Source organism: Boleophthalmus pectinirostris, unplaced genomic scaffold, assembly GCF_026225935.1.
Source record: "Boleophthalmus pectinirostris isolate CB_2022bp ecotype Guang Dong unplaced genomic scaffold, ASM2622593v1 HiC_scaffold_3, whole genome shotgun sequence".
Taxonomy (NCBI): domain Eukaryota; kingdom Metazoa; phylum Chordata; class Actinopteri; order Gobiiformes; family Gobiidae; genus Boleophthalmus; species Boleophthalmus pectinirostris.
Genome location: NW_026571299.1, coordinates 613,676 through 631,175, shown reverse-complemented (window position 1 = coordinate 631,175; position 17,500 = coordinate 613,676). Strand labels below are relative to the sequence as shown.

The window sequence follows — 17,500 nt, the reverse complement described above, 5'->3', positions numbered from 1 at the left end:
AAACACGAGAGCGAGTTTGTGCATCTGGTCCTGGAGGAACTCGACGCCTTTGAGCAGGAGGAACAGAGGAACAGGTGTGTGTGGTTCTAGAAGATCAGGTGTGTGTGTGGTTCTAGAGGATCAGGTGTGTGGGGTTCTAGAGGATCAGGTGTGTGTGTGGTTCTAGAGGATCAGGTGTGTGTGGTTCTAGAGGAATCAGGTGTGTGTGTGGTTCTAGAGGATCAGGTGTGTGGTGTGTGTTCTAGAGGATCAGGGTGTGTGTGGTTCTAGAGGATCAGGTGTGTGTGTGGTTCTAGAGGATCAGGTGTGTGTGGTTCTAGAGGAACAGGTGTGTGTGTGGTTCTAGAGGATCAGGTGTGTGTGTGGTTCTAGAGGATCAGGTGTGTGTGTGGTTCTAGTGGTGTCAGGGTGTGTGTGGTTCTAGAGGATCAGGTGTGTGTGTGGTTCTAGAGGATCAGTGTGTGTAGAGGTGGTGTGTGTGTGGTTCTAGAGGATCAGGTGTGTGTGTGGTTCTAGAGGATCAGGTGTGTGTGTGGTTCTAGAGGATCAGGTGTGTGTGGTTCTAGAGGATCAGGTGTGTGTGTGTGGTTCTAGAGGATCAGGTGTGTGTGGTTCTAGAGGATCAGGTGTGTGTGTGGTTCTAGAGGATCAGGTGTGTGTGTGGTTCTAGAGGATCAGGTGTGTGTGTGGTTCTAGAGGATCATCAGGTGTGTGTGTGGTTCTAGAGGATCATGTGTGGTTCTAGAGGATCAGGTGTGTGTGGTTCTAGAGGATCAGGTGTGTGTGTGGTTCTAGAGGATCTAGAGGTGTGTGTGTGGTTCTAGTTCTAGAGGATCAGGTGTGTGTGTGGTTCTAGAGGATCAGGTGTGTGTGTGGTTCTAGAGGATCAGTGTGTGTGTGGTTCTAGAGGAATCAGGTGTGTGTGTGGTTTCTAGAGGATCAGGTGTGTGTGTGGTTCTAGAGGATCAGGTGTGTGTGGTTCTAGAGGATCAGGTGTGTGTGGTTCTAGAGGATCAGGTGTGTGTGGTTCTAGAGGAACAGGTGTGTGTGTGGTTCTAGAGGATCAGGTGTGTGTGGTTCTAGAGGATCAGGTGTGTGTGTGGTTCTAGAGGATCAGGATCAGGTGTGTGTGGTTCTAGAGGATCAGGTGTGTGTGTGGTTCTAGAGGATCAGGTGTGTGTGTGGTTCTAGAGGATCAGGTGTGTGTGTGGTTCTAGAGGATCAGGTGTGTGTGGTTCTAGAGGATCAGGTGTGTGTGTGGTTCTAGAGGATCAGGTGTGTGTGGTTCTAGAGGATCAGTGTGTGTGTGTGTGGTTCTAGAGGTGTGTGTGTTCTAGAGGAGGATCAGGTGTGTGTGTGGTTCTAGAGGATCAGGTGTGTGTGTGGTTCTAGAGGATCAGGAGAGAACAGGTGTGTGTGGTTCTAGAGGATCAGGTGTGTGTGTGGTTCTAGAGGATCAGAGGTCAGGTGTGTGTGGTTCTAGAGGATCAGGTGTGTGTGTGGTTCTAGAGGATCATCTAGGATCAGGTGTGTGTGGTTCTAGAGGATCAGGTGTGTGTGGTTCTAGAGGATCAGGTGTGTGTGGTTCTAGAGGATCTAGAGGATCAGGTGTGTGGTTCTAGAGGATCAGGTGTGTGTGTGGTTCTAGAGGATCAGGTGTGTGTGTGGTTCTAGAGGATCAGGTGTGTGTGTGGTTCTAGAGGATCAGGTGTGTGTGTGGTTCTAGAGGATCAGGTGTGTGTGGTTCTAGGATCATGTGTGTGTGGTTCTAGAGTCTAGAGGATCAGGTGTGTGTGGTTCTAGAGGATCAGGTGTGTGTGTGGTTCTAGAGGATCAGGTGTGTGTGGTTCTAGAGGAACAGGTGTGTGTGTGGTTCTAGAGGATCAGGTGTGTGTGTGGTTCTAGAGGATCAGGTGTGGGGTTCTAGAGGATCAGGTGTGTGTGGTTTCTAGAGGATCAGGTGTGTGTGTGTGTGTGTGGTTCTAGAGGATCAGGTGTGTGTGTGTTCTAGAGGATCAGGTGTGTGTGTGGTGTGGTTCTAGAGGATCAGGTGTGTGTGTGGTTCTAGAGGATCAGGTGTGTGTGGTTCTCAGGTGTGTGTGGTTCTAGGATCAGGTGTGTGTGGTTCTAGAGGATCAGGTGTGTGTGTGGTTCTAGAGGATCAGGTGTGTGTGGTTCTAGAGGATCAGGTGTGTGTGGTTCTAGAGGATCAGGTGTGTGTGGTTCTAGAGGATCAGGTGTGTGGTTCTAGAGGATCAGGTGTGTGTGTGGTTCTAGAGGATCAGTGTGTGTGTGGTTCTAGAGGATCAGGTGTGTGTGTGGTTCTAGAGGATCAGGTGTGTGTGTGGTTCTAGAGGATCAGGTGTGTGTGGTTCTAGAGGATCAGGTGTGTGTGGTTCTAGAGGATCAGGTGTGTGTGTGGTTCTAGAGGAATCAGTGTGTGTGTGGTTCTAGAGGATCAGGTGTGTGTGTGGTTCTAGAGGATCAGGTGTGTGTGTGGTTCTAGAGGATCAGGTGTGTGTGTGGTTCTAGAGGATCAGTGTGTGTGTGGTTCTGGTGTGTGTGGTTCTTCAGGTGTGTGTGGTTCTAGAGGATCAGGTGTGTGTGTGGTTCTAGAGGATCAGGTGTGTGTGGTTCTAGAGGATCAGGTGTGTGTGGTTCTAGAGGATCAGGTGTGGTGTGTGGGTTCTAGAGGATCAGGTGTGGTGTCAGGTGTGTGTGGTTCTAGAGGATCAGGTGTGTGTGGTTCTAGAGGATCAGGTGTGTGTGGTGTTCTAGAGGATCAGGTGTGTGTGGTTCTAGAGGATCAGGTGTGTGTGGTTCTAGAAGATCAGGTGTGTGTGTGGTTCTAGAGGATCAGGTGTGTGTGTGGTTCTAGAGGATCAGGTGTGTGTGGTTCTAGAGGATCAGGTGTGTGTGGTTCTAGAGGATCAGGTGTGTGTGGTTCTAGAGCAGGTGTGTGTGGGAGTGTGTGTGGTTCTAGAGGATCAGGTGTGTGTGTGGTTCTAGAGGATCAGGTGTGTGTGTGGTTCTAGAGGATCAGGTGTGTGTGTGGATCAGGTCTAGAGGATCAGGTGTGTGTGTGGTTGTTATAGAGGATCAGGTGTGTGTGGTTCTAGAGGAACAGGGTGTGTGTGTTCTAGAGGATCAGGTGTGTGTGGTTCTAGAGGATCAGGTGTGTGTGTGTGTTGTGTGGTCTAGAGGATCAGGTGTGTGTGTGGTTCTAGAGGATCAGGTGTGTGTGTGGTTCTAGAGGATCAGGTGTGTGTGGTTCTAGAGTTGTGTGTGGTTCTAGAGGATCAGGTGTGTGTGGTGGTTGTCTAGAGGATCAGGTGTGTGTGTGGTTCTAGAGGATCAGGTGTGTGTGGTTCTAGAGGATCAGGTGTGTGTGGTTCTAGAGGATCAGGTGTGTGTGGTTCTAGAGGATCAGGTGTGTGTGTGGTTCTAGAGGATCAGGTGTGTGTGTGGTTCTAGAGGATCAGGTGTGTGTGGTTCTAGAGGATCAGGTGTGTGTGTGGTTCTAGAGGATCAGGTGTGTGTCAGGTGGTGTGTGTTCTAGAGGATCAGGTGTGTGTGTGGTCTAGATCTCTAGAGGATCAGGTGTGTGTGTGGTTCTAGAGGATCAGGTGTGTGTGTGGTTCTAGAGGAAGTGTGTAGAGTGTGTGTGGTTCTAGAGGATCAGGTGTGTGTGTGGTTCTAGAGGATCAGGTGTGTGTGTGTTCTAGAGGATCAGGTGTGTGTGTGGTTCTAGAGGATCAGGTGTGTGTGTGTTCTAGAGGATCAGGTGTGTGGTGTAGGGTTGTGTGGTCAGGTGTGTGTGTGGTTCTAGAGGATCAGGTGTGTGTGTGTCTAGAGTGGTGTGTGTTCTAGAGGATCAGTGTGTGGTTCTAGAGGATCAGTGTGTGTGGTTTCTAGAGGATCAGGTGTGTGTGTGGTTCTAGTCTAGGGATCAGGTGTGTGTGGTTCTAGAGGATCAGGTGTGTGTGTGTTCTAGAGGATCAGGTGTGTGTGTGGTTCTAGAGGATCAGGTGTGTGTGGTTCTAGAGGAAGGTGTGTGTGTGTGTGGTTCTAGAGGATCAGGTGTGTGTGTGTTCTAGAGGATCAGGTGTGTGTGTGGTTCTAGAGGATCAGGTGTGTGGGGTTCTAGAGGAACAGGTGTGTGTGGTTCTAGAGGATCAGGTGTGTGTGGTTCTAGAGGATCAGGTGTGTGTGTGGTTCTAGAGGATCAGGTGTGTGGGTTCTAGAGGATCAGGTGTGTGTGGTGGTTCTAGAGGATCAGGTGTGTGTGGTTCTAGAGGATCAGGTGTGTGTGGTTCTAGAGGATCAGGTGTGTGTGTGGTCAGGTGTGTGTGGTTCTAGAGGATCAGGTGTGTGTGTGGTTCTAGAGGATCAGGTGTGCTAGAGGATCAGGTGTGTGTGTTCTAGAGGATCAGGTGTGTGTGGTTCTAGAGGATCAGGTGTGTGTGTGGTTCTAGAGGATCAGGTGTGTGGTGGTGTGTGTGTGTGTTCTAGAGGATCAGGTGTGTGTGGTTCTAGAGGATCAGTGTGTGTGGTTCTAGAGGATCAGGTGTGTGTGTTTCTAGAGGATCAGAGGATCAGGTGTGTGTGTGGTTCTAGAGGATCAGGTGTGTGTGGTTCTAGAGGATCAGGTGTGTGTGTTCTAGAGGATCAGGTAGAGGATCAGGTGTGTGTGTGTGTTCTAGAGGATCAGGTGTGTGTGGTTCTAGAGGATCAGGTGTGTGTGTGTGGTCTAGAGGAACAGGTGTGTGTGTGTTTCTAGAGGATCAGGTGTGTGTGTGGTTCTAGAGGATCAGGTGTGTGTGGGTTCTAGAGGAACAGGTGTGTGTGGTTCTAGAGGATTCTAGAGGATCAGGTGTGTGTGGTTCTAGAGGATCAGGTGTGTGGGGTGTGGTTCTAGAGGATCAGAGTGTGTGTGTGGTTCTAGAGGATCGGTGTGTGTGTTCAGGTGTGTGTGTGTGGTTCTAGAGGATCAGGTGTGTGTGTGTGGTTCTAGAGGATCAGGTGTGTGTGTGGTTCTAGAGGATCAGGTGTGTGTGTGGTTCTAGAGGATCAGGTGTGTGTGTGGTTCTAGAGGATCAGGTGTGTGTGTGGTTCTAGAGGATCAGGTGTGTGTGTGTTCTAGAGGATCAGGTGTGTGTGGTTCTAGAGGAACAGGTGTGTGTGGTTCTAGAGGATCAGGTGTGTGTGTGGTTCTAGAGGATCAGGTGTGTGTGGTTCTAGAGGATCAGGTGTGTGTGTGTTCTAGAGGATCAGGTGTGTGTGTGGTTCTAGAGGATCAGGTGTGTGTGTGGTTCTAGAGGATCAGGTGTGTGTGGTTCTAGAGGATCAGGTGTGTGTGGTTCTAGAGGATCAGGTGTGTGTGTGGTTCTAGAGGATCAGGTGTGTGTGGTTCTAGAGGATCAGGTGTGTGTGGTTCTAGAGGATCAGGTGTGTGGTGTGGTTCTAGAGGATCAGGTGTGTGTGGTTCTAGAGGATCAGGTGTGTGTGGTTCTAGAGGATCAGGTGTGTGTGGTTCTAGAGGATCAGGTGTGTGTGTTCTAGAGAGGGGTCAGTGTGTGTGGTTCTAGGGGATCAGGTGTGTGTGGTTCTAGAGGATCAGGTGTGTGTGGTTCTAGAGGATCAGGTGTGTGTGGTTCTAGGAGGATCAGGTGGTCTAGAGGATCAGGTGTGTGTGGTTCTAGGGGATCAAGGTGGTGTGTGGTTCTAGAGGATCAGGTGTGTGTGGTTCTAGAGGATCAGGTGTGTGTGGTTCTAGAGGATCAGGGTGTGTGTGGTTCTAGAGGATCAGGTGTGTGTGTGTGTCTAGAGGATCAGGTGTGTGTGGTTCTAGAGGATCAGGTGTGTGTGTGGTGTGTGTGGTTCTAGAGGATCAGGTGTGTGTGTTCTAGAGGATCAGGTGTGTGTTCTAGAGGATCAGGTGTGTGTGGTTCTAGAGGATCAGGTGTGTGTGGTTCTAGTGTGTGTGTCTAGAGGATCAGGTGTGTGTGTTCTAGAGGATCAGGTGTGTGTGGTTGTGTGTGTGTTCTAGAGGGTGTGTCGGGATCAGGTGGTGTCTAGGGGATCAGGTGTGTGGTTCTAGAGGATCAGGTGTGTGTTCTAGGGAACAGGTTGTGTGGTTCTAGAGGATCAGGTGTGTGTGTGGTTGTCTAGAGGATCAGGTGTGTGTGTTCTGGTTCTAGAGGATCAGGTGTGTGTGTGGTTCTAGAGGATCAGGTGTGTGTGGTTCTAGAGGATCAGGTGTGTGTGTGGTTCTAGAGGATCAGGTGTGTGTGTGGTTCTAGAGGATCAGGTGTGTGTGGTTCTAGAGGATCAGGTGTGTGTGTGGTTCTAGAGGATCAGGTGTGTGTGGTTCTAGAGGATCAGGTGTGTGTGGTTCTAGAGGAACAGGTGTGTGTGGTTCTAGAGGATCAGGTGTGTGTGGTTCTAGAGGATCAGGTGTGTGTGTGGTTCTAGAGGATCAGGTGTGTGTGGGATCAGTGTGTGTGTGTTTAGAGGATCAGGTGTGTGTGTCTAGAGGATCAGGTGTGTGTGTGTTCTAGAGGATCAGGTGTGTGTGTGGTTCTAGAGGATCAGGTGTGTGTGGTTCTAGAGGATCAGGTGTGTGTGGTTAGAGGATCAGGTGTGTGTGGTTCTAGAGGATCTAGGTCAGGTGGCTAGAGGATCAGGTGTGTGTGTGTGTTCTAGAGGATCAGGTGTGTGTGGTTCTAGAGGATCAGGAGGATGGAGTTTCTGTCTGGACTCTGGTTCTGGTCTGTGAACTCGTTGTGCTCAGACGGGAGCGACTGTTTTTAGCCTGATTTAAAGTGTTCCATAGTTGTTCTACTTCCTCAGTGTTCTGCAGCTCTGCTCCTGCGCCCTCTGCTGGGGTTTTTATTAAATGTTTCCATAAATCATTAGAACATGATCGTTCATCACACACAATTTTGTCTAACGCAGTGTGTTGTGTGTTGTGTGTTCTCTGTTGTGTGTTTTGTGTTGTGTGTTGTTGTGTGTTGTGTTGTGTCTCTGTTGTGTTCTCTGTTGTGTGTTGTGTGTTGTGTGTTCTCTGTTCCGTGTGTTCTCTGTTGTTGTGTGTTCTCTGTTGTGTGTTGTGTGTGTGTTGTGCTCTGTTGTGTTTGTGTGTTCTCTGTGTGTGTGTGTTGTGTGTGTTCTCTGTTGTGTTCTCTGTTGTGTGTTCTCTGTTGTGTGTTGTGTGTTGTGTGTTCTCTGTGTGTTCTCTGTTGTGTGTTGTGTGTTGTTCTGTGTTCTCTGTTGTGTGTTGTCTGTTGTGTGTTGTGTGTTCTCTGTTGTGTGTTGTGTGTTCTCTGTTGTGTGTTGTGTGTTCTCTGTGTGTTCTCTGTTGTGTGTTGTGTGTTCTCTGTTCTCTGTGTGTGTTGTGTGTTGTGTGTTCTCTGTTGTGTGTTGTGTGTTGTGTGTTCTCTGTTGTGTGTGTGTGTGTTGTGTGTTGTGTCCGTGTGTGCAGGGTGCTGCTGTTCCCCCCTCTGTCCAGCAGGTGGCGTTATCTCACCCACAGGACGGTGGAGGATCGTCCTGAGCTCTGCTCCTTCTCTGTGGGGGAGGATCTGTTGAGGAGAGTCGCTGTGTGTTTCTGCCACATCAGGTAAAACTGGAACCACAAACTCTAAAGACACACACTCCTTAGGCCCTCTTCACACTAGTGTGTATGTTGGTCCAGATGTGATGGGGACTGTGTGAAAACTCTGATACTCTGATGTGTGTCTGTCACCACAAAACACTAAGACACACAATATGTGTCCATTCACATAAACGTGTGTCTGTGTGCACCACCTGCACACGTATAATGTGTGAAAAGTTTCACATGAACCAACAACACGACACAAACACAGAACAGACTGAACATCAGCAGAACATCCCTCTGACACAGAGAGAACACCCCTCTGTCACACAGAGAGAACACCCCTCTGACACAGAGAGAACACCCCTCTGTCACACAGAGAGAACACCCCTCTGACACAGAGAGAACACCCCTCTGTCACACAGAGAGAACACCCCTCTGTCACAGAGAGAACACCCCTCTGAGAGAACACCTCTGTCACAGAGAGAACACCCCTCTGTCACAGAGAGAACACCCCTCTGACACACAGAGAGAACACCCCCTCTGTCACACAGAGAGAACACCCCTCTGACACAGAGAGAACACCCCTCTGTCACAGCAGAGAGAACACCCCTCTGACACACAGAGAGAACACCCCTCTGTCACAGAGAGAAACACCCCTCTGTCACACAGAGAGAACACCCCTCTGTCACACACAGAGAGAACACCCCTCTGACACACAGAGAGAACACCCCTCTGTCACACAGAGAGAACACCCCTCTGTCACAGAGAGAACACCCCTCTGACACAGAGAGAACACCCCTCTGACACACAGAGAGAACACCCCTCTGTCACAGAGAGAACACCCCTCTGACACACAGAGAGAACACCCCTCTGTCACACAGAGAGAACACCCCTCTGTCACAGAGAGAACACCCCTCTGACACACAGAGAGAACACCCCTCTGACACACAGAGAGAACACCCCTCTGACACACAGAGAGAACACCCCTCTGACACACAGAGAGAACACCCCTCTGTCACAGAGAGAACACCCCTCTGACACACAGAGAGAACACCCCTCTGACACAGAGAGAACACCCCTCTGTCACAGAGAGAACACCCCTCTGACACAGAGAGAACACCCCTCTGACACACAGAGAGAACACCCCTCTGACACAGAGAGAGAACACCCTCTGTCACAGAGAGAACACCCCTCTGACAGAGAGAACACCCCTCTGTCACACAGAGAGAACACCCCTCTGTCACACACAGAGAGAACACCCCTCTGACACACAGAGAGAACACCCCTCTGACACAGAGAGAACACCTCTGACACAGAGAGAACACCCCTCTGTCACAGAGAGAACACCCCTCTGTCACACAGAGAGAACACCCTCTGACACAGAGAGAACACCCCTCTGTCACACAGAGAGAAACACCCCTCTGACACACAGAGAGAACACCCCTCTGACACAGAGAGAACACCCCTCTGACAGAGAGAACACCCTCTGACAGAGAGAAACACAGAGAGAAACACCCCTCTGTCACAGAGAGAACACCCTCTGACACAGAGAGAACACCCCTCTGACACAGAGAGAACACCCCTCTGACACAGAGAGAACACCCCTCTGACACACAGAGAGAACACCCCTCTGTCACAGAGAGAACACCCCTCTGACACAGAGAGAACACCCCTCTGACACACAGAGAGAACACCCCTCTGTCACACAGAGAGAACACCCCTCTGTCACAGAGAGAACACCCCTCTGACACACCCCTCTGACACACAGAGAGAACACCCCTCTGTCACACAGAGAGAACACCCCCTCTGTCACAGAGAGAACACCCCTCTGTCACAGAGAGAACACCCCTCTGACACAGAGAGAACACCCCTCTGACACACAGAGAGAAACACCCCTCTGTCACACACAGAGAGAACACCCCTCTGTCACACACAGAGAGAACACCCCTCTGTCACAGAGAGAACACCCCTCTGACACACAGAGAGAGAACACCCCTCTGACACAGAGAGAACACCCTCTGACACACAGAGAGAACACCCCTCTGTCACAGAGAGAACACCCCTCTGACACAGAGAGAACACACCCTCTGACACAGAGAGAACACCCCTCTGTCACACACAGAGAGAACACCCCTCTGTCACAGAGAGACACACACCCCTCTGACACACAGAGAGAACACCCCTCTGTCACACAGAGAGAGAACACCCCTCTGTCACAGAGAGAACACCCCTCTGTCACACAGAGAGAACACCCCTCTGACACAGAGAGAACACCCCTCTGACACAGAGAGAACACCCCTCTCACACAGAGAGAACACCCCTCCACAGAGAGAAACACCATTGTCCACTGAGTCCAACACAAACTGAACCACATCAGACACAAGAAACAACTGTTTTTTCACACACATTAGTTTATGTAAATGAGTCATGTGATTTAATGTTTAATTTGTGTCAAACAGAAACACAAATGTGCTCAGTGTCGGGAGAGAGAAAAGTCACCGACACAGAAACAACGTGTGAATGTAACACCAACCCCTGTCTGTGACAGAGGGGTGTTCTCTCTGTGTGACAGAGGGGTGTTCTCTCTGTGTCAGAGGGGTGTTCTCTCTCTGTGACAGAGGGGTGTTCTCTCTGTGTCAGAGGGGTGTTCTCTCTCTCTGTGATAGAGGGGTGTTCTCTCTGTGACAGAGGGGTGTTCTCTCTGTGTCAGAGGGGTGTTCTCTCTGTGTCAGAGGGGTGTTCTCTCTGTGACAGAGGGGTGTTCTCTCTGTGTGTCAGAGGGGTTGTTCTCTCTGTGACAGAGGGGTGTCTCTCTGTGTGACAGAGGGGTGTTCTCTCTGTGTCAGAGGGGTGTTTCTCTCTGTGTCAGACAGAGGGGTGTTCTCTCTGTGAGAGGGTGTCTCTCAGAGGGGTGTTCTCTCTGTGACAGAGGGGTGTTCTCTCTGTGTCAGAGGGGTGTTCTCTCTGTGTCAGAGGGGTGTTCTCTCAGTGTTCTCTCTGTGACAGAGGGGTGTTCTCTCTGTGTCAGAGGGGTGTCTCTCTGTGTCAGAGGGGTGTTCTCTCTGTGTCAGAGGGGTGTTCTCTCTGTGTGACAGAGGGGTGTTCTCTCTGTGACAGAGGGGTGTTCTCTCTCTGTGTCAGAGGGGTGTTCTCTCTGTGACAGAGGGGTGTTCTCTCTGTGAGTGTCTCTGAGAGAGGGTGTTCTCTCTGTGACAGAGGGGTGTTCTCTCTGTGTCAGAGGGTGTGTCAGAGGGTGTTCTCTCTGTGTCAGAGGGGTGTTCTCTCTGTGTGACAGAGGGGTGTTCTCTCTGTGACAGAGGGTGTTCTCTCTCTGTGACAGAGGGGTGTTCTCTCTCTCTGTGTGACAGAGGGGTGTTCTCTCTGTGTCAGAGGGTGTTCTCTCTGTGACAGAGGGGTGTTCTCTCTGTGTGACAGAGGGTGTTCTCTCTCTGTGACAGAGGGGTGTTCTCTCTGTGTCAGAGGGAGGGTGTTCTCTCTGTGTGTCAGAGGGGTGTTCTCTGTGTCAGAGGGGTTCTCTCTGTGTCAGAGGGGTGTTCTCTCTGTGTGTTCAGAGGGGTGTTCTCTCTGTGTGTGACAGAGGGGTGTTCTCTCTGTGGTCAGAGGGGTGTTCTCTCTGTGTGTCAGAGGGGTGTTCTCTCTGTGTCACAGAGGGGTGTTCTCTCTGTGTCAGAGGGGTGTTCTCTCTCTGTGTGACAGAGGGGTGTTCTCTCTGTGTCAGAGGGGTGTTCTCTCTGTGTCAGAGGGGTGTTCTCTCTGTGTCAGAGGGGTGTTCTCTCTGTGTGACAGAGGGGTGTTCTCTCTGTGACAGAGGGGTGTTCTCTCTGTGACAGAGGGGTGTTCTCTCTGTGTGACAGAGGGGTGTTCTCTCTGTGACAGAGGGGTGTTCTCTCTGTGTGACAGAGGGGTGTTCTCTCTGTGTCAGAGGGGTGTTCTCTCTGTGACAGAGGGGTGTTCTCTCTGTGTGACAGAGGGGTGTTCTCTCTGTGACAGAGGGTGTTCTCTCTGTGTCAGAGGGGTGTTCTCTCTGTGTCAGAGGGGTGTTCTCTCTGTGTGACAGAGGGGTGTTCTCTCTGTGTCAGAGGGGTGTTCTCTCTGTGTGTGACAGAGGGGTGTTCTCTCTGTGTGACAGAGGGGTGTTCTCTCTGTGTCAGAGGGGTGTTCTCTCTGTGTGTCAGAGGGGTGTTCTCTGTGTGACAGAGGGTGTTCTCTCTGTGTCAGAGGGGTGTTCTCTCTGTGTCAGAGGGGTGTTCTCTCTCTGTGTGACAGAGGGGTGTTCTCTCTGTGTCAGAGGGGTGTTCTCTCTGTGACAGAGGGGTGTTCTCTCTGTGTGTTCTCTCTCTGTGTCAGAGGGGTGTTCTCTCTGTGTCAGAGGGGTGTTCTCTCTGTGTCAGAGGGGTGTTCTCTCTGTGTCTCTCTGTGAGAGGGGTGTTCTCTCTGTGTGTCAGAGGGGTGTTCTCTCTGTGACAGAGGGGTGTTCTCTCTCTGTGACAGAGGGGTGTTCTCTCTGTGTCAGAGGGTGTTCTCTCTGTGTCAGAGGGGTGTTCTCTCTGTGTCAGAGGGTTCTCAGAGGGTGTTCTCTCTGTGTGTCAGAGGGGTGTTCTCTCTGTGACAGAGGGGTGTTCTCTCTGTGTCAGAGGGTGTTTCTCTCTGTGTCTCTGTGTCAGAGGGGTGTTCTCTCTGTGACAGAGGGTGTTCTCTCTGTGTCAGAGGGGTGTTCTCTGTGTCAGAGGGGTGTTCTCTCTGTGTCAGAGGGGTGTTCTCTCTGTGTCAGAGGGGTGTTCTCTCTGTGACAGAGGGGTGTTCTCTCTGTGTGTCAGAGGGGTGTTCTCTCTGTGTCAGAGGGGTGTTCTCTCTGTGACAGAGGGGTGTTCTCTCTGTGTGTCAGAGGGGTGTTCTCTCTGTGACAGAGGGGTGTTCTCTCTCTGTGTCAGAGGGGTGTTCTCTCTGTGTCAGAGGGGTGTTCTCTCTGTGTGTCAGAGGGGTGTTCTTCTGTGTCAGAGGGTGTTCTCTCTGTGTCAGAGGGGTGTTCTCTCTGTGACAGAGGGTGTTCTCTCTCTGTGTCAGAGGGGTGTTCTCTCTGTGTCAGAGGGGTGTTCTCTCTGTGACAGAGGGTGTTCTCTCTCTGTGTGACAGAGGGGTGTTCTCTCTGTGTCAGAGGGGTGTTCTCTCTGTGTGACAGAGGGTGTTCTCTCTGTGACAGAGGGTGTTCTCTCTGTGACAGAGGGGTGTTCTCTCTGTGTGACAGAGGGTGTTCTCTCTGTGTGTCAGAGGGGTGTTCTCTCTGTGACAGAGGGGTGTTCTCTCTGTGACAGAGGGGTGTTCTCTCTCTGTGTCAGAGGGGTGTTCTCTCTGTGTCAGAGGGGTGTTCTCTCTGTGTGACAGAGGGGTGTTCTCTCTGTGACAGAGGGGTGTTCTCTCTGTGACAGAGGGGTGTTCTCTCTCTGTGTCAGAGGGGTGTTCTCTCTGTGTCAGAGGGGTGTTCTCTCTGTGACAGAGGGGTGTTCTCTCTGTGACAGAGGGGTGTTCTCTCTGTGTGACAGAGGGGTGTTCTCTCTGTGTCAGAGGGGTGTTCTCTCTGTGTGACAGAGGGGTGTTCTCTCTGTGTCAGAGGGGTGTTCTCTCTGTGACAGAGGGGTGTTCTCTCTGTGTCAGAGGGGTGTTCTCTCTGTGTGACAGAGGGGTGTTCTCTCTGTGACAGAGGGGTGTTCTCTCTGTGACAGAGGGATGTTCTGCTGATGCTCAGTCTGTTCTGTGTTTGTGTCGTGTTGTTGGTTCATGTGAAACTTTTCACACATTATACGTGTGCAGGTGGTGCACACAGACACACGTTTATGTGAATGGACACATATTGTGTGTCTTAGTGTTTTGTGGTGAATGAGTCGGCGGTGACAGACACACATCAGAGTATCAGAGTTTTCACACAGTCCCCATCACATCTGGACCAACATACACACTAGTGTGAACCAACCACTCACATACACACTAGTGTGAAACAACCACTCACATACACACTAGTGTGAACGGGGTCTCAGAGTTAGTATTAGCCGTGTTGTTTACATAGGAGATTATGGAGTTTTTTCACATCAGCTGAAAAGTCACACTGTAGTTTTACTGAACTTCCAGTTAATGTTTTACTGAGTAAATGTGTGTGTAAGTATTTGTGTGTAAATATTTGTGTGTAAATGTGTGTATAAATGTGTGTGTAAATGTTTTTGTGTAAATGTGTGTGTGTAAATGTGTGTGTAAATGTTTGTGTAAATGTGTGTGTAAATGTTTGTGTGTAAATGTGTGTGTAAATGTTTGTGTAAATGTGTGTGTAAATGTGTGTGTAAATGTTTGTGTAAATGTGTGTGTAAATGTTTGTGTGTAAATGTGTGTGTAAATGTTTGTGTGTAAATGTGTGTGTAAATGTGTTGTGTGTAAATGTTTGTGTGTAAATGTGTGTGTAAATGTTTGTGTGTAAATGTGTGTGTAAATGTTTGTGTAAATGTGTGTGTAAATGTGTGTGTAAATGTGTGTGTGTAAATGTGTGTGTAAATGTGTGTGTAAATGTTTGTGTAAATGTTTGTGTGTAAATGTTTGTGTGTAAATGTTTGTGTAAATGTTTGTGTGTAAATGTTTGTGTGTAAATGTGTGTGTAAATGTGTGACAAAAACTTAAAGTAAAACAACAACAAGACATCAGTCACACACTCAACTAAACTAATGTTATGCAAATTACACACACACTTACACACCTTTACACACATTTACACACACATTTACACACCTTTACACACACTTACACGCCTTTACACACACTTACACACATTTACACACACATTTACACACCTTTACACACACTTTACACACACTTTACACACACTTACACACATTTACACACACACACATTTACACACACTTACACATTTACGCACACATTTACACACCTTTACACACACACACTTTACACACACTTACACACATTTAGACACACTTACACACATTTAGACACACTTACACACATTTAGACACACTTACACATTTACACACACATTTACACACACACTTACACATTTACACACATTTACACACACTTACACATTTACACACATTTACACACACTTAGACACCTTTACACACACACACACATTTACACACACTTACACATTTACGCACATTTACACACACTTACACATTTACACACATTTACACACACTTACACATTTACGCACACATTTACACACCTTTACACACATTTTGACACATAAAAGTTGAGTGTGTGTGTGTGTGTTTGTCGTCAGGGGGGAGGTGAAGGACGACGCTGATCTGGAGAAGAGCGACGTTTTGCACGAAGAAGAGAAACGGAAAGAATCGACGCCCAAAAGAACGAAAGAAGAGAAAAACAGAACAAAGAAAAGACCCGACCAACCTCTGTACCTCCCCCGAGCGCTGAGGGAGAGACAGAGGACGAGAGGAAGAGGGGGAGGACGAGGAGGAGAGAGGGAGGAGGAGGAGCAGAGGACGAGAGGAAGAGGGGGAGGACGAGGAGGAGAGAGGGAGGAGGAGGAGGAGGAGCAGAGGACGAGAGGAAGAGGGGGAGGACGAGGAGGAGAGAGGGAGGAGGAGGAGCAGAGGACGAGAGGAAGAGGGGGAGGACGAGGAGGAGAGAGGGAGGAGGAGGAGCAGAGGACAAGAGGAAGAGGACGAGGAGGAGAGAGGGAGGAGGAGGAGGAGGAGCAGAGGACGAGAGGAAGAGGGGGAGGAGAGAGAGAGGAGCAGAGAGGAGGAGTGAAGGAGGTAGGAGTGAGGGAGAGACAGAGAGAGGACAGAGGAGGGAGGGAGGAGGAGAAGAGGACTGAAGCCAGAGATGTGAACTCTAACCTGGACTGGACTTTAAACCGAGAGAAAAGTGCAGACCCCCCAGAGGAGGAGGAAGAGAGAGGGAGGAACAGAGGACAGGAGGAGGAGAAGAAGGAGGAGGAGAAGAAGGAGGAGGAGAAGAAGGAGGAGGAGGACAGGACCCGGCTGAACGGAGCCGAACAGAAAGTGTGGGACAAGGACATTTTGAGGACAGAGACCAGAGACTGGACTGTCCCTGACTCGACCCCGGACTCGGCCTTGGACTCGGCCTTGGACTCGACCTTGGACTCGGCCCCGGACTCGACCTTGGACTCGGCCTTGAACTCGGCCTTGGACTCGGCCTTGGACTCGGCCCCGGACTCGACCTTGAACTCGGCCTTGGACTCGGCCTTGGACTCGGCCGGACTCGACCTTGGACTCGGCCTTGGACTTGGCCTTGGACTCGGTGCGTCTGAGCTGTGAGTGTGAAAACCCTGGAGTCGACTCAGACTCAGAGGAAATCAGCCAAGAGGTAAGAACCAGATGCCCTCCCACACTCTTCTACCCCCCCACGTGTCTCATGGTCCAGACCTGGTTTAGACCTGGTTTAGACCTGGTTTAGACCTGGTTTAGTCCTGGTTTAGTCCTGGTTTTTATTGCCCTCCCATCCTCCTGTACCCTCAGTGTGTGTCCTGTGTTGTCAGTGTGTGTCAGGCACTCTCCCTGTCGTGTCGTCAGGTGTGTGTCATGTGTTGTCAGGTGTGTGTCGTGTGTTGTCAGGTGTGTGTCGTGTGTTGTCAGGTGTGTGTCGTGTGTTGTCAGGTGTGTGTCGTGTGTTGTCAGGTGTGTGTCGTGTGTTGTCAGGTGTGTGTCGTGTGTTGTCAGGTGTGTGTCGTGTGTTGTCAGGTGTGTGTCGTGTGTTGTCAGGTGTGTGTCGTGTGTGTGTGTCAGGTGTGTGTCAGGTGTGTGTCGTGTGTCAGGTGTGTGTGTGTTGTCAGGTGTGTGTCGTGTGTCAGTGTGTTGTGTCAGGTGTGTGTCAGTGTGTGTCAGGTGTGTGTGTCAGGTGTGTGTCAGGTGTGCGCGCCACCTGAAGGCGGGCGTGGCTTTTGGCGTGTGTTGTCAGGTGTGTGTCGTGTTGACAGGTGCGCGCCCACCTGAAGGCGGGCGTGGCTTTTGGCCTGGGCTCTGTACTCGGTGACTTCTCGTCTTTTGAGTCGGTGTCGTTCTGCGCTGAGGCGTTCGCTCACGTCATCGAGATCTACGACTTCCCGCCGCTTTTCCAGACCCAAGACCTGCTGGACGCCTTCACCCAGTACAGGTGCTGCTCCTGCCTGCTCCTGTCTGCTCCTGCCTGCTCCTGCCTGCTCCTGCTGCTCCTGCCTGCTCTGCCTGTCTGCTCCTGCCTGCTCCTGTCTGCTCCCTGCCTGCTCCTGCCTGCTCCTGTCTGCTCCTGCCTGCTCCTGTCTGCTCCTGCCTGCTCCTGTCTGCTCCTGCCTGCTCCTGCCTGCTCCTGCTGCTCCTGCCTGCTCCTGCCTGCTCCTGTCTGCTCCTGCTGCTCCTGCTGCTCCTGCCTGCTCCTGTCTGCTCCTGTCTGCTCCTGCTGCTCCTGCTGCTCCTGCCTGCTCCTGCCTGCTCCTGCTGCTCCTGCTCTCTGCCTGCTCTGTCCTGCCTGCTCCTGTCTGCTCCTGCCTGCTCCTGCTGCTCCTGCCTGCTCCTGTCTGCTCCTGCTGCCTGCCTGCTCCTGTCTGCTCCTGTCTGCTCCTGTCTGCTCCTGTCTGCTCCTGCCTGCTCCTGTCTGCTCCTGTCTGCTCCTGTCGTTGTTTTAAACCTTGTTGTTTTTTCAGTGATGGGGGGATGAAGATAAAGTGGGTTGATAACACTCACGCTCTGGGAATCTTCTCCTGTGAAGCAGCAGGTCAGTCCTGGTTTAGTCCTGGTTTAGTCCTGGTTTAGACCTGGTTTAGTCTTGGTTTAGACCTGGTTTAGTCCTGGTTTAGTCCTGGTTTAGTCCTGGTTTAGTCCTGGTTTAGTCCTGGTTTAGACCTGGTTTAGTCCTGGT

The 17,500-nt window shown here is 50.7% G+C and overlaps 1 protein-coding gene across 1 annotated transcript in view; it reads left to right on the top strand.

The window, feature by feature from the left end:
* Positions 1 to 17,500, top strand: part of r3hcc1 (R3H domain and coiled-coil containing 1) — a 27,906-nt gene that overhangs the window by 1,495 nt on the left and 8,911 nt on the right. The window contains 6 exon segments of the mRNA XM_055160987.1: positions 1 to 74; positions 7,484 to 7,621; positions 14,904 to 15,845; positions 15,847 to 15,973; positions 16,584 to 16,759; positions 17,286 to 17,356. The exon segment at positions 1 to 74 is cut by the window's left edge and continues 46 nt beyond it. Coding sequence (XP_055016962.1) covers positions 1 to 74; positions 7,484 to 7,621; positions 14,904 to 15,845; positions 15,847 to 15,973; positions 16,584 to 16,759; positions 17,286 to 17,356 — 1,528 coding nt within the window.